Source organism: Ornithodoros turicata, chromosome 4, assembly GCF_037126465.1.
Source record: "Ornithodoros turicata isolate Travis chromosome 4, ASM3712646v1, whole genome shotgun sequence".
Lineage (NCBI taxonomy): Eukaryota > Metazoa > Arthropoda > Arachnida > Ixodida > Argasidae > Ornithodoros > Ornithodoros turicata.
This window is the reverse complement of record NC_088204.1, coordinates 54767743-54784239: the sequence shown is the minus strand read 5'-3', so window position 1 is coordinate 54784239 and position 16497 is coordinate 54767743. Positions and strand designations below refer to the sequence as shown.

Genomic DNA, 16497 nt, shown 5'->3' with positions numbered 1-16497 from the left:
ATTACATAGTTACAAAGGCATGTCCGAGTATATCGACATATCGAGTACATCTGATCATTGATCTGGAGTCTGGCTTCGGCTCCTTCTTTGGCTTGGAGATGCCGATGGCGATAGGTGCGCCTACTATCATGACAAACACAATACGGATGCTGGATAGCTGATTGCACATGACACCACTGAGACAAGGAATACACATACACAGGACAACAAATTTGTTGCCCGGTGTACATCTATTCCTTGTACGGGGTTCCCTTCCATCATAAAGTAGGATTTTGTTATGGAAAGCCCAAAGTTTAGACAAACCATTTAATGACAAGAGGAAAAACCAGAGACACGGAGGCAAAAAGGGATGAATCCGTGTCTCTGGTTTTTCTTCCTGTCATCGTGTACCAGCTAGTCTGCACTCTCTCTCTTCTATCAACCATTTAGTGTTTCATATTTCTACATTACTGGGATGCTACATAGTGTCCAGTTTTTGTACAAATGGAGCAAAGTTTCAGCGCAGTGTTTGCTGTCATAAAGAGTGTGAAATACTCCTTAATCGGCACACAGTTAATGCACAGTTATGCTTTGCTTATTTCAATAATCAGCTACGTTCAACATTATGGAAGTGGTTTCATTGTGCATCACACAATTCAGTGAAAAGTTTTTGGAATACCTGACTGAGGCTTTTTTTTTTTCTATTACTATCTGGTATTTCCTGTTACTTATTACTCACCTGCGTCTCTGACTGGATAAACACATCTTTGTACTGCTCCACTTGATGACGCAGAACATCTGTAAAAACAAAACTTTGTAAGACTTCCTGAAACCACATAAGAACCTCCAAAATATTATGCCAATTAGGTTCTGGTGGAGCATCAACACGGCATTGAGCAAACCATAACATATGAAAGCAGAACATTATGCATGGCTAAGGTGTGCTACCTGACAACCAACCAAAAGTCCATTGTGGTTGTTTGTTTGTTTGTAAGGAAAAAAAAAAAGAGGTAAAATTTGGTTGTTTGTGGCACTCTGCAGCTACAGGGTTCCTCATTTATTTGTGCAGAGATCCTTCTGATTGGTCACAGACCATCACTCATTCATTTTTTGGTTATCTTGAAGGACTTGAAGGCAGTGGCGTAGCCAGACCTCCAAGGTAGGGGGGGCTCGATACGAAAACTCGCCCCCCCGCCCCCTGCTGATCCTGTGTGCGACAACACACACATACTTGTGCACACTGCAAACTGAGGATGAAATAAAAGGAACGAAAATAGTTGATTTGGATGTTCACAATACGATTATATGTATAGGCTGTCATGACCAACGAGGTGGTGTCACAAGATTGGAAGTATTTTGGAAAGCTCATACTTTGAAAACCATTCAAGAGTGCTTCTTAGATAGACGCCACGAACTGCAAGAACTTTCGTGATAGTCACACTGGTCCCCCCCATATATTATGTTCTCCTCGGATTTGCACGATTTGTGTGGGTTGGTCCGTGGCAGGTAGGGGGGGCTCAAGCCCCCCCTAGCCCCCCCCCCCCCCCCCCCCCCCCCCAAGGGAAGTGACAACACCATTCATGAATGTGTGAAAAATGTTATAGACAACAGACATATAATGACGATTCCTCAGGTTCTTACGGAACTGGGTATTAGTACTGGGTACGTGGAAAGCATCATGCATGAAAGCTTTCGAATGTCAAAAGTCTCTTCTTGCTAGGTACTGCAAAACACTGACAGGAAATGTCACCTAGGATGAATACTGATGAGCGTTCTTTTTAAAGGCATTAGGATATGGGGATGGGGGATGAAACGCATGTTTAGCACTGGTATCCTGCGAGCAAGCAAAAAAGCAATGCATGGAAGCATGACGATTCAACACCACACCGAACTCCATGATACCAATTTTTTAGACAAAGATGATGTGCTGCATACTGATTACCTTCCACTCAAAACTGTAATAGCAGGAGCACATTACAGCAAAGTGCTCATTTGATTGCGGCAGATCATTAAAAAAGTGCCGGGGTAATCTCGGCAAAAATAAAATCTCCAGTTCCATGCAGCATCCCAGCATGTGCATTTTATCTTGTAAAAGCAAGGCTAAGGGGACATGGTTTTGAAGTTGCTAATCACCCTCCCTATTCTCGAGACCTTGCACCCAATGACTTCTTCCTGTCCCATCATTTGAAAAGTGCCCGCAAGTCCAGTAGAACCTCTGCATAGTGAACCTTCCCTGCGGTCCTAAGGTTTGAAACCCCTACCACAAAGTACTGATACTGTGAAGTTTTTTAAAGGTCGGACGAATTTTGCTACCGGCTTGCGTCGCGTAGCAGTTAGGATAATCGCCTTCCACACTGAGACTGGGAGGTGACGCAGGTTCGAATCCTGGCACCGGCACAGTTCCCCTTAAAGTCGGCCCAGCATGCATACTAACCCCCGCCCCCACTCCTTCCTGCTTTCTCTCTCCACCTGTTCACGTTTGTACGCCGCTCATAGCAACAGTTGCTTCGTGGCACAGAATTTGTGGCGCAGAAAAAACAACAAAAAACTTTGCTATAAGGAGGTTCTACTGATTCTACACTGATTTCACGACAAACTGAACAAAGCCATTGAACATTATGTTCAAGGCTGTGACAAGACCTTCTTCCTTCATGAATGAGGGAGGAGATAAGTGAACTGATGTTCATGGGGATCTAGATGAAAAATAAAGTTATGTACTCAATAACGAACCCTGAGACTGGGGTAGAAACACACAAACTTGAGTCTCAATGGCGCTCTTCTAGCCGCTCTTAAAGTTATGTTCTTGTATCTATATGATTGTTACTCCTCCATTAGGCTTAGAAGTTATCACTCCTCATAGATCTATAAAAGCAAAAAATCTTTTGTTTATGCGTTAATATCCGGAAGTGGATGCATAAATTGAACAGTTTGCACAATGGCCTGGCCCTGTTTGTATTCAGCACTCAAATGACTACGGGCAGAGAGAGGTGTACAAGCCATGCGCTACCATCGGTCCTGATGGCCCCTTAGGAGCAGATTGGAGGGCAGATTAACATTAAGAATGTGTAGGTTGCGTAGTGAGTGGCATGACTCTTGTTTTGCTCCGTATTTTGGTGCACCACAAGTAACGAGGCTACATCACTGCTAACAATGATGAAGTGCAGTAACGTACCTCTTGGTTGAGCAGTCCCTTGGCATATCCTACACAAAGAAATTGAGTGAGTTTGCATTTCAACCAAGGCACACCTGCTTTTTCACTTGCCTCTGAAGGTCTGCTTCCAATGCTGCCCTGAGACGAGGCTTGGACATTTCCAGGCCCATAGAGTCATAGCCTTCGACCAGGGCCATGCCTAATTCACCAGGCAGCAAGTATCCCTCCTCCGTGGATGCTATATATGCCCTTTTCTTTACTGTTTCAATGTGCTCAGCATGCGTTGCATCAGTCCCTGCATGGTGCAGTTTAGCCCAGTTTGCATGCAAAGGCTACCACTTTTATCTTACCAATGCCATGTTTCTCCATGAGTGTAATGAGATCTGCTTCTTTCAGCAATGGCGGTGGAGTTGTCTCACCATCTAGTAACTGCAAGCATAGAATGAGAGATAGCAAGGAATGTTTTCTATTGTGGAAAGGCATAAAAGAAAAAGCCCCATAAAGCATTAAGGTTTTCACTGCTGAGAAGGTGCGAGAAAAATTTCTTCAGGTCCACAATACTGCAAGAATTCGTCTTCTGCCACAAGACCCTCCTCCCTTCCCTTCATTTATTGGTAGGCATCAAGGAAAAGTAGGGTTCTTCGTTTTCGGGTAAATCCGATTTTTCATGATAACAAGTTTTCAAGAATTTGGGTAAAACCTGATATCTACCCGAAATCCTTGTGGTCCTTCAACTTGTCGTTCTGGGTAAACCATCGGAAAAGTGAACCATAATATCAGCAAAGAGCTATTTGTGACAACCTATTTGTCCTCCTATTATAATCCCCTCCTTCAGGAGAAAAAAGATGAGCTTTGTGGAGCTCGGACCAGTGTTTGAAATTTGCGGTCATTCACTGCCTCAGTTCCGAGGGGAAATATAATGACTCTTGTTTCTCAGCCCAGTGTCACAGTTTTGGCTTGTTTCATATGCCTTTCGTTTCACCCGAAAATTCCTCGATGACATATCAAACAGAGATCGTAGTGCCTGATTTCTCCCCTAATTCTTGTATGTAAATAGCACTCGATTTTTACCTTCCGAATTTGAAAAATCATAAAACCCGAAAACGACGAACCCTAAGAAAAAGGCAGAAGCGTGTCCCACAGCATTTACATACTGGGTCTCTGGGTAAGTATTGTCGTTTGTAACAAATGAACATCCACTGTAGAAAAAAACCTGAGATTGGGCAAGAGCACGACAGAAAGGCCGACACGACAGAAAGGCCGACACGACACAAACAGAGCTGCTTGTGTCATGTTGTGTCATCCTTTCTGGCGTTCTCTTGCCCAAGCTTATGCTTTTTCGACAATGGATTTAATCCACCAGCTTGCCTGCATTTATGCTATTTTATTAACTTTATGAACCAGCTAGCATTATGAACATTATTGTGCCGCTATTTTTGTCCCTTTCATTCTCACTATGCCTATATCTTGGATATAGTTCCTGTTGTTATCCACTACTGGATCCCACCTTCAAGGCATGCCGTCCATGCCATGCCATCTCTGAAAAAGTTCTTGTCCATAGAAAGAAAACAATCATTGAGAGCTTCGGAGATGTCCTTGCGAGAAGCGAAGCAACTGTCTTTCAAATAATTTTGCACGGATCAAAACAAATAGTTGTCTGAAGGGCCAAGGCCTGGAGGGTACAGGAGGTACCTCCCAACTGAGGCTTTCCTTTTCTTTTCTTTTCTTTCTTTTATGGGTGATCATTCCGGCATGCGGCCATGCTGTAAGGCAGACAATGCGTCCTCTTGGTGAAAGATGGAAGTCACTGAAAAGGTTAGCCAGCTGTAGGACTCGAACCCACATCTTCTGGATTACCGACCAATTGTCTCATGCTTTCTCTGTTTGCCAGTATTAGCTGCTGTTCTTTTATCGCATAAAAGAACAGCATTCACAAGATCAGCACTTATATCACTTAACCATGGTTTGATAGTAGGCTACATATAATGCATAGAGCCCATCCTATCAACATTGCCGTCCTCTGATGAGGTTCTGGATTTGGGACAGCTGGGATGGGTAAGCCACGCATGCTGTGCACGTTTTTAAGCATCGAGTTGCTGTAGAGAATGAAATAATCAACTTTTTATCCCCAGTAATACTGCGGCCCAAAAATAGGTCAACATCGTTGCGCATCAAGAGAGATGAGCGCACCTGCATGTGTCCCGCAAAGATTTTTCTGTCAGTTGCATGTATTGCAGTGCCCACATGCAGTAGTACTTTGAAACAAATTCGAGACACTGAATGTGCTCGAGAACAGATGAATTGTCCACACCAAGATGCGCTCCAACTGCAACTGAATTTAGTAATGGATCCCTTTTCGGTATGCATTTCAAAAGCGTGTTTTCCACTTTTGAGGGACATCCTAAACGTCACTCAACCTGCAAACTGAAGTCGTCAGTCTTAAGCCGTGAAAACCATTGCCAGCACGTGCGAGACATTACCCTCGCTCTTCAAAGACAGTGGACAGGGTTTCACATGCATCAGTTACACACTCGAAAATAAAACAGTGGTGTAGACGCCCCTTGCTCATTGTCATTTTTTTACACAGTGTTCCTTGAGTAACTAAAAAGATAAATTCAAAAAGGGCATCCCACCTGATTTCATACCATCCTTGTTCACAGGGAAGTAAGTTACACATTTGTATCCCACTGCACGTTCATGCGAGAGAGAAATGATACGTAGCACTTTCCCACTGACCCAATAGAAGTACTACACTGTTTTGCTCCAATCAGGAAGACAGTGTATCAAACACTTGCCAACACATTAGCTAGCTTGCCTAATACAAAGTACACAAGTAGTACAAGTAGTACACTACTACTTGAGAATGCGTGACTTGGGCCTGCAATCATCTTACAAGCCTTGCTGAGAAACTAGAAATCCGAGGAAGTCATCTGGTATCAATGATTATGTACTCCGTGAAAGCTTTTGAAACAAATATTGCCATAACAAGTTTATCAGACATACTGTGAAGGTCACAGACCTCATCAGCAAAGTATCTATGTGGGGCACTCAAGAGATGCATTCTCTTTGTGCTTGTGCAGTTCTGCCGGAATAGTATTGTTGGTCGAAGGCATGCCTTTGTTTGCTTTACTTGTGCCAATTATGCCAAAGCCAGAGGCTATTTTCCACTATGAGCTTCGATTCCCATTGGAAATTTTTGCAATGCAAGGAATTACGTTTCGTTTAAGTTGACTTGTGCGAGAAATGGCTGAACACAAACAGTGTGACTGCCTTTGAAGAGTCTAATATTCCGAACCTTTTCCAAAAATGATTAATAACCACATTCTTGAGAAGTGAAGACCGGAGAGTTGAAGCGATGACTTCTAGGACCTAAAAATTTAGTATTAAAAAAATCATTAAAGTTTAGTTGTAAGTAGTGCCCATCCTATGTATTTCTTCTCTGTTTACGGCCCAGTGTTCCCACATTCTAGAAACTATGTTCATAAGATATGTCAAATGTTGAATAATAATAATAATAATAATAATAATAATAATAATAATAATAATAATAATAATAAGGTTACATGCACATATTACACTGAATTATGGTAATTGTCCAGTTCAATATGGCAGTTAATATTTCCACATATTACATGGTTGATCTTAAGAAACAATAATTCTCAAAAGCTTTACCTCTCTTGAAAGAGATATCACTTTTGGTGTTCCTCAAAATTATTTTGTCATTAATGTGGTATAAGGCTTGTTCAGCTTACCAATATGGATGTCGGCACAAAAATTTCACCAAGCTCATAGTTAGGGATGACCTGCAAAGAAACTCCTGCTTAGCAACCAGCAGCCACATTCACGCTAAAACTGTGCTAGGTGTCCACAGAAAAAAAAAAAAAAAGAAAAAAAAAAGGAAAGGAAAGATAATATAATAATAATTATAGCACTTTGCTTTATGCACAAAGATGAAGGCACTTAACAATGTTACAAATATCTGAGGCACGTGGAAAGTTTCACGGTTACCACAGAAGCCGTATGCATGTATGTCTTGTACTGTTGTGACCACTTTTAAACCAAACTCCCGTTTCTATGGCCTCACTCCGATAAGCGCTCAACTACCAGAGAACAGTGGAAGTAACAATGGATAGGTCGACTATAACTTTGGGAGCGGTCGGTTGGAGGCACGGTATCGTTTATTGACAACACCTGTAAGAACAACGGCCCAAGCGCAATGAAAGAAGCCTCAGGAAATCATTCACGCAAGTCTCAGATAAGCAGTCTTCTTTCATTGCACTTCAGCTGTTCGTTTTCTTTTTTTTTCACGTGTTCACAACCAGTGATACTATGCCAGCACCCAGCCATCCCCAAACAACAATCGACTAGTCTAATTCTGTTGTCGCTGTTCCCCCGATAGTCAAGCATGTATTGGAGTGAGGCCACGGAAATGGGAGATTTGATAACAGTGGCCACGACAGTACAAGGGTAACCATATTCAGCTCATGGTGAGCAGCGAAGAGGTGTACTGGCCGTAACCAGTCTACTGTTTCCAAGGAACATGCGAAGTACGGGAAGACTAGACCTAACAACCAAGACCTGAGAGGCCAAGGAGGACTTTGCCATATCAAGATCATGCCTTCCGGTGCATTAACCTAGACAACTGTCAGTTGGAACCTTTGAATTTACTCACTGAATAGTCGGGAAAAGCAAACATGTTGGCTTCAAGTGTGTGGGGAGAGCCACTGCTGACAAAGAGGAAGTGTAAATTTTGAACCTCCGGAACAGTGGCACAAAGTCATTTCTGCATTTTACCGCAGTATTCTATTTTACTGCAAATCAACATAGTATGAATATTTATTCATGGAGAACTCCACCCCAACGTCTAAGCATGGCTGTGAAGCATTCAGCAAAGATTGTGGCCTGCGGATGCACCTTAGCCACTGGCATTGGATGTCTCCAAATTGTAGAACAAATGATGAAAGCAGTGAACACTAGAAACAGGAATGCTTCTCTTCACAAAAGAAAGCCTTCTGGACAAACATTTCCCATATCAAGATGTTAACGCACAATGCCCGCTAAAGTTGTAAACATTTGGCGTCATATCCGAATAAAAAAATTATGGCAGAAGGATTAGCATCAATTAGGAACTGCCTGCCATAAAGGGGCACTAAAATGCCAAGACAAGTTCATTTCAAATTACGTGACACGCTATGTTAATTTCGTACTTGTTATCATAATTCAAAACTTTGATTCTGTTACAAAGCTACAATCAAAATTACACCAGACTCTTTCTTGCTTTGGTGCTAAGCAGTGAGCGTTGCTTAAGCTCGTCAGTGTTTTTAGTCCACACTGCGCGTGCTACAGCCACGCAGCGTTCCGGGCAAAAAACATAGTGCGCATTGCGAAGCGGACTGCTCTGGCTGTCCGAAGGACGTAAAGACAAATGTTGTCAGTGGAACATTCGCAGGAACTGTTGTGGGTTACAATTCAGTGAATCGGTATCGAAAAACTGCTGCAGTACGCATCATGCCCCGCATATATGGAACACTACGATCGGACCCGTTCCAAATCCACACATCCACGATAGGTATGCGCGTGCTCCTCCTGCTGTCTCACTGGATGGCGCCAATCTTTGCCTCCTGGGGATCCTATTCGTTGCCGCCAAAGACGGCTCCTGTTTTCATTGCGTTTTTCTTATAAACGGTAGCGTTGTGTAAAGTAATTTTGTTTGAATTGTACGAATTGAAACAAGGACTTCTTCATTTGAGAGCAAGTCGTTTTTGCATTTTAGTGCTCCTTTAACTGTTAAATCTCATATGGTAAATTGTTACACTACCTCCTATTATGTGTTAGAAGCTGGGAAAATAACTGCCTTTCATTTATGTGTTTGTGCTTTATGTTTAGCCCAATTGATCACCGTCTAGTGAAAGGTTGTTTATGTAGTTTGTGAAATTGTGCTTTGTTCTAGAGCAGGAGAGCCAATGTTCTTCCAAATGGCACCTGATTAGTTCATCATGCACATGAACCTAAAAACTTGAGACCATGAGGGTCACTGGCTACCCAAGAGAGTGATGGGCAGAGGCCATCTATGTTAGCTCTTTTTCATTTTGGTCAACCCCCAGCAGCGGCAGCCGTGTTCTGGGCACCAACTCAAGAGGATGGAAAAAGTGTATAATGTGCTCTAATTACTGTCTTCACATACACTGTCATGAGTATGCACTATACCTGCAGGAAGATGCGAGATGCTTTAATTTTGTTCTAAATTTTTAATGGCAGTTTATTGTGCATGGCCATTTCTAGCTCGTCAAGGTTGCAGATCACATTTAATTATTTTCCACGTGATGTCTGGCTCCTTTCCCCCCTACCTACTTTTAGGAGACCTGTTTTCATACATTCCGCATGACATTCCATACCTTGGTTCTGCCGACAGTTGTTAAGCAACTGCAACATTATTGTATTTGTATTTGTACTTCAGAAAAATAACTATCATAACTGTAGACACATGTGAAGCATACAAGTTGCCACATAGATAACTGTAAGTAAAAGTTTTGCCATAAATAAAAATTAAGATGGTGTTGCATATGCACTGGAAGAACTATCATTAAGGACCCGCGTTTTCCACGATTCCATGAAATATCGTGGAATCCCACAATTTTAGGGACACGCGGATATTCGAGTGCTCAAATTCAAATCAAATATCAATCACTTGAAGTATTTCATTCGAGAGTCGAATATCCAAAATTCGGATTTTCGAATATCCCACAATTTGCCGAATACGAACGACACCTCCCGAAAGTGGGCTTCGCCTGAAGCTTCCCTTCATGAGGTGAAGCCTGCTTTATGAATCTGCCCATGCTGCAGGACCAGCACAGATTGTACTTTAGCTTAAGATAACGTTAGCCCAAGTTTATTGTGCATACTTCGCATGAGGAAGGTACGGCGTCCCTCCCGTGTGCAGTTGTGGGGAACTTTGATTTGGTGTGTCAGAGTTTGCCTGTAGAGAGTTTGCCTGTCTGAGAGTTTGGCTGTAGGCATTATTTCAGAGTCTTTAAGACTCTGAAATAATGCCTACAGCCGAGAAACAAAAAGGTGTCCTGTAACTTCCACAGAGCATGTGTTGTAAGCTCCTCCCTGTAATCTTCCTATAAAGTTTCCATAAACTCTGTAGATGCTGAAAGATCTTTCAGCAGGTATAAAATGATTGCAGATGACAGACCTTCGTCTTTGTCAGAGGGGAACACAAGATATCACGTATGTAATGCTGAGCCACGACAGTGGTCTCAATCTGTAATTTTATCAAATATTTTTGTTCCCACATTATCCAAGAAAATAAAGTGTTTCCGACTGTCCGAAGCAGCTGTTAACTGCCTGTCGCGGAAAATCGCGGAATTTACGAGTTGGTTCCGCAGAATTTTGAATTTGCCGCCGCCGAAAACCAGCGGCCTTAACTATCATCATCATGGTTATTGTGAAAAAGTGGTATACTAAGTCATTCCACACCACGAGACACTGTAGAATAACCGCCACTGTGCAACTGACCATCCCTCTCTCAACTAATCTTATCTCTGCGGCATACATGAGACAGCAGGACCTGTGTTGCATGTGTGCTGTGGCCCCCACATAGACGTTATAGTCACTACTTATTTTAGTTTTGTCTCGACACTGCATCAGTGGAAGTCCGACACCATGGCACACCTACGTAGTCACACGTGCGTCAGTTTTCCTTTTATCAATATAAAATTACGTAATTACAGAACAACTGAATCTGTGCCATGTGCAGGTCGCGACAAAAGCTTACGGAACACTGGAGTTGTCTATATAGTCATCTGAGCGACACGGTTGCTGCAAACTGGAGCAGATAGACTACAATCTACAGACTACAATCTAATAGATATCTACAAACAGGTGACTGGGTACTCGACGCACCTTTCAGTAAGTGTGTCCACTCCCGTTCGCCACTAGGGTGTCGCTGAGACCCAGAAATACGTCGCTCTGGTGTTCCGTAAACTTTTGTCGGGATCTGTGCTACGGGCCAGCGTAAGCAATGCCTTGCCCAAAAATGTCAGTTGAGAGAAAATCTCTGTCTCCATGATCCTCTAAAATTGCTCGTTAGGAAGGCGACCTACCTTTGCACTCCATTTATCGTACGGATAAACTTCTAGATAATTGCGAGCAAGGATGATGAGACCTGTTGCTACAAACTGAAAGAGACAGATCTTGTAAGTGGTGTATCCTGTAGGTCATAGAAATAAACCAACCTTTTCTCCATTGATATCAATCTCTACTGTGGTCTCTTTGCCCTCAGCATCTTTGGAGAGGCAAGCCAGAAAATGGCGCACAACAAGCTCATACACCCTCTTCGCGTCACCCTGAGAAATGCTTCACCTTTTAAGAACATCAACGCAAAAGTCTCACTGTCAATACCTGAAGTGTATCAGTGTATTTGATTGGGTGGATGGGAGGGTGAGCCTGGTCACTCTTCGTGCCCTGCCTCGGAGTGATGCCTTCACGCAGGAGATTGCTGGCAAATTCTAGAGGGCAATAAATCGATCTCACCATCTCTAATGTTTCTTAATACGCCTCAAGCACTTCAAAGTTAAGCATCAAACAAAGGTTCTACAGGCTAAATAAAAATAAATGAGAATGCCCCCACCAAAAATGAACAGATGTGCATACTTATATCTCCGTTTGACTTTGCTCCCCTTACGAGGGAACTGTTTGCTTTAGCAAGGTCGCAAAACTTGGGTGAAGTTGCAAAACAGATTGTGGGTGAAGTTAACTTCGCATTTCAACGCCGTTCTGTCTGCGTTCATATTTCTCTGTGTTTGACAGCAGTGTCGACAAATGCTATTATCACAACTACTTTCACACTCCCTATCTCCGAACATTCCCGAAACTACAAAAGTTCCTAACCATGCAAGTGATATCCAGACAGGTGGCAGCCTTACATGAGCTGCCTGTAGTAACTAATGCTGTTCACACTGTGAAACAACTGATGAAGGCCTGAGATGTGGTGAGGAACATATTTTGGAGCGTGATTATTTGGACCAAACATCGACATGCACATTATAAAAAGATTATAATGATGGCATTAAATCAGTGTAGGGCTTCCTGGTTCTAGAAAAAATGGGTTTCTATGTGGGCTTTGAGGACAGAGCAAGCGTGCCGATGTTAAATCGATGAACAATGTAGGATGAGGCAAGCTAGCTTGTGTACATGTGAAAAAAGGCCTCATTCCCCTGAGTTTGAGGCATAAAGCGGGTAGCAGAATGTCCCCAAGTTCTTGGTAGATTGAACGCATCCTTCCAAATATAGTGTCTGGTGTGTCAAAGTTAAGCTCACTTTGGGAAAGTTTTTTAGAGCATTACATGTACAGGGTTACACAAGGTGAAGTACGGTACAGCTCCCGTCAAAGTCAACCATAACTCGGGCTCCGGGTTTTCGGAGTTTTCATTTTGGAATATTCAGAGGGTGTTTATCGGAGTTTTCAACTTTTCCGAAATTCTGAGTTTCTCGGAGGATTAAAGAGTCTGAAAAATGAACAGCGCCGATTTGGGAGTATTTCGGAGCAGTCATCGCAGAGACAATGCGAGGAAAGATGTGCAAAAGTGACTGAGGCCATACGATGTAGCGCACGTACGGATGTTTTAATACGCAGAGCTATTGAAGTACAAACGAGCGTATTTGCAGAAATTGTGAACGGTGACAAGGCTCAAAATGAGTAGCAGCTGTGACGTACACAGAACTGCTCTGTTCCAAGATAGCCCAGTACCCAGTGTCAAGTAGAGTCACTAGGATCGAGGATGCATAGAACAGATGGGACAAATGTGTGTACTATTCTCCTTTTGGGCCATTCATGCGTCCAGCGACCCTGAAGGAGGCTACCACTTGTGACTCATTTTTTTGGTTGTAGATCAGTTTGAAGTCGAAAAGTAGGCATGGAAGAAGGGGGGCAAACGAAGAAGGAAGCAGGAAAAACCTTAATGCCGCCACGTTGACGTTGGAAAAATCGGAGTTCATCGGATAAATTCTCTAAGCCTCTCTAAAGTCTCTAAGCTTTACGATAGGGCAGGGCTTGCGTTGCTTAGTTCCCGCAGGAAAATGCAGCGGCAAATATCGGCAGCACCTCCTTTACCAAATGATTCACAACAAGTTTAAAATCGACAGCGCACTTTACCTGCAGCCTTTCTCTGGCCGAGAAACCAGGCAGTCACGCAGTTTACGTTTCAAACCCTTCAGCGCGAAAAGTGATTGTTTTAAATTTTCTTTCTTCCCGCGGACTGTCCTGGAATGGAATGAGCTACCACAGGCGATAATGAATAGTCCTACGTTTGAGAATTTTTGTAAACTGATAGCGACAGTTCTGAATTAATGTCTTCTGTTAGCACTTTTTGTTTACCTTGTGTGTTTACCTTAAGTGTTATGTATCCCACCCTACTTAGGCTTACTTGTAAGCCAGTAGTATGAATAAATAAAATAAAAATAAAATTCGATTTTTTGCAAAAAAACATCAGAGGGAGTTTATCGGAGTTTATCGGATAAATCCAAAAAGTCGGAAGCCTAATCATAACACTGGAAACAATACATAATGTAAAACCCCCGAGACTAGGGAACACGAAAGGGCAGACACAATGTGTCTGTCCTTTCATGTTCCCTAGTCTCGGGGTTTTACATTATGCATTATCTTCACCAGCTCGCTTGCTTCCTAGCCATTTTTTCACTGGAAAAAATGTGCTCTTTCCCGAGCACGATTACAGCAACCCTTGGGGCCATGAGGAAATCTTAATTGGACAGAATTATTTTGTTAGTTTAACGCGAGGATTTTATTCGCTTAACATTCCCCCAGTGCCCCAAGGGTGGCTGTTATGAGCGCTGGGAAGTGAGACTAAATTTTTTCCAGTGTCATTATTAAGGTTGACCGGCATTGTACTCCTTCCACTTCATAGAGGTGACTGCAGGAACAGCAGATGTTGACATTTTTGTCAACAATGCATGGAGAGCTTAAAAATCATGTCAAGAACTTTTGGCATCCAGATTTGTTTCTGCAAATTATGAAAACTTGAAAGCTATTCTTTCCTGTACATTGTAAATGACCCTATTTCGCATCCATGATACATTACAATTTATTCTAGAAGGCATATTTGCTAGGAGTGCAACAACGTAAGCGCGTGCTATGCTTGGAAATTTAATAACTGCCCCAAAATAAATAGCGTAACAAAGTTTTTATTGCTAAGACGCTACACGAAGCTGTGTACACACGAGGCTTTGCAGGCTTATCCATGATTTATACACAAAGAACTGGACAAAGTGGCAAATTTCCTGTGTGTAATTTTTGTGCACAGTTTGCCATCCAACATATGCAAGTTTGGGTCCCAAACACTTTTCTTATTCATTTTATCTTCATTACAGGCTCCCGTACTTTATTATTGGGTAACTGCACACAACAGTATCCCTGTACATTATTATACATTAGAGAATAAAAGCAATCTACAGACAAACAGAAAATGGTTTACCGCGTCTCGTCTTAATACACAACCCAAATACGAAACAAATGTGTCCTTACCGCCCCAGGCAGGATGCCTGGCTTGTTGCTCAACAAGGGGCTCAAGCTTTAGATCGGCCGGAAAAATGGTGGTCTCTGTACGTGGGTAGCTGATGAACCCATCCGTGTACAGTTTCTCAGCAACTTGCATCACAGCCTTAGCTGTCATGCGCAGCTTACGTGAGGCCAGTTTTTCCAGTTCCTTGAAGATTATTTCTTTTGTACGGCGGCTACATTACAGTACAAAGTCGAGGAGACGTACCACCGTGTCCATAGGTTGCGGCCTCCACTTGCTCTTAGGTCTGCTCCTCACATCTATAACTTTGGCTTCAGGCTCCTGGAATGCATGAAAAAAAATCTGCACAAATTCTGCAAAGCTTTACAGCATATTCCACTGGGCGTCATTTCTATGAAGAAGAATGGGTTAACGTGTTGAGCAAAGGCAGCTAGAGAATTCTCTCTTGCACAAAAACAACATCAAATACTGGAAAGCCACTAACTTAGCCATACTGAGACATCTGCTTTTCTCACGTGAAAGATCCAAAATGGATTTCTTCTCTTAGCTCCTATGTTGGAATTATTTATTTTTCGAGTGACGACTCCAAAAGCTAGAAAGTAATTGAAACCAGGAAAACAGAAAGCCAAAGGACATGGCACAAATATCATTGCAGGACATCAAACGGCAATTATTTGTGAGCATAAGTTGCTTTTGCAGTTTACTGGTACAGTGTTGTTTGCTTCCTTTCACAAACATCTAACTAGATGGCATCATCTTCTGTACAGTTACCTAGCACTTATCTAGAAGCTGGCGCAAACATACCTGTTGCTCCATATAGAGCTATCCCAAAGGTTATAAGACGTCTTTTTCTTTAAGTGAGCACTATAAGAAGCCTTGTAAAGATCGTGAACTTTCTCATCCTACAGTATGGTTAACAACTCAGGTAAGTTTTAAGAAATATATCTGCAGCAGTCTTATGCTTCTTAATCCTGGGAAGCATTCTAATCTTAGATAGAATGACGCAGATGCAGGCTAGCCAGTGGATAAACTCCATGATAGGCCATCCTGTTGTGTTGGTGACGTGTCTTGCCCATCACTCAGGCTTGCCTATCATGAAGCATTCTAATCCCAGCATGAACAAAACGCGCTTTCCAAATGCCACTCGAGACAAATTGACACACTGGGAGGGCAACATGACAGGTGAGGCCTCGTGTGCCTACAGAATGTACAGTGCAGAGCGACAGTACAGCGAATGTGTGTGTGTGGAAGGGGGGGGGGGGGGGGGGGGGGGTGCCCACACCAAGCTGACAACATGCTGACTGCAGCGCCACCGCTACAGTGTGATGTCAAGCGCAAAACCTGGTCTGTAGGTGGTTTAGACTGGGGATTATGAGTCACTTTGTGCCCCCACAGATGGTAGGATACGGGTGAATGAAAAGTGCCTGTACCTCTGACTCGAGACATCTTTCGTAAAGGAGGAAGCAGGTGGGGTAGTCAAAAAGGCGATGGCGCTTCCATACAAATCGTGCCGTGATGTCTTCCTTGATGTGTTCCACTAGTATGATTATAAGAAAGAGGAGTCAGTTTGCACATTACATCTGCATTCCAAACATTATTTGAGCCTTCCTTGTAGTTATTGGTACATGGAACTTTTCAAGCTTGTACTTACAACATTGGCTGCTAATGAAAGAGGTATGTACACATTATCTACTTGTAAGGCAAATTGATCAAAGGCTCCCTTTGCTCCCTTCGGTTTACTTTTTTGTTATATTCTCGCACAACATGGATCCCTTTAAGAGGGGTAATGAAAAATCTGTCTTTGCAACATTTTGCCCCAGATTCTTC

General features: G+C 42.7%; 1 protein-coding gene across 1 annotated transcript in view; it reads right to left on the bottom strand.

Annotated features, from left to right (window-relative positions):
• Nucleotides 1–16497, bottom strand: part of LOC135391567 (DNA topoisomerase 3-alpha-like) — a 40963-nt gene that overhangs the window by 17424 nt on the left and 7042 nt on the right. The window contains exons 6-16 of the mRNA XM_064621862.1: nucleotides 16101–16207; nucleotides 14917–14991; nucleotides 14676–14856; nucleotides 11537–11643; nucleotides 11371–11481; nucleotides 11239–11313; nucleotides 6883–6933; nucleotides 3481–3559; nucleotides 3242–3425; nucleotides 3152–3180; nucleotides 719–777 (exon numbers count right to left, since the gene is read on the bottom strand). Coding sequence (XP_064477932.1) covers nucleotides 719–777; nucleotides 3152–3180; nucleotides 3242–3425; nucleotides 3481–3559; nucleotides 6883–6933; nucleotides 11239–11313; nucleotides 11371–11481; nucleotides 11537–11643; nucleotides 14676–14856; nucleotides 14917–14991; nucleotides 16101–16207 — 1058 coding nt within the window. The remainder of the gene's footprint in view (nucleotides 1–718; nucleotides 778–3151; nucleotides 3181–3241; nucleotides 3426–3480; nucleotides 3560–6882; nucleotides 6934–11238; nucleotides 11314–11370; nucleotides 11482–11536; nucleotides 11644–14675; nucleotides 14857–14916; nucleotides 14992–16100; nucleotides 16208–16497) is intronic.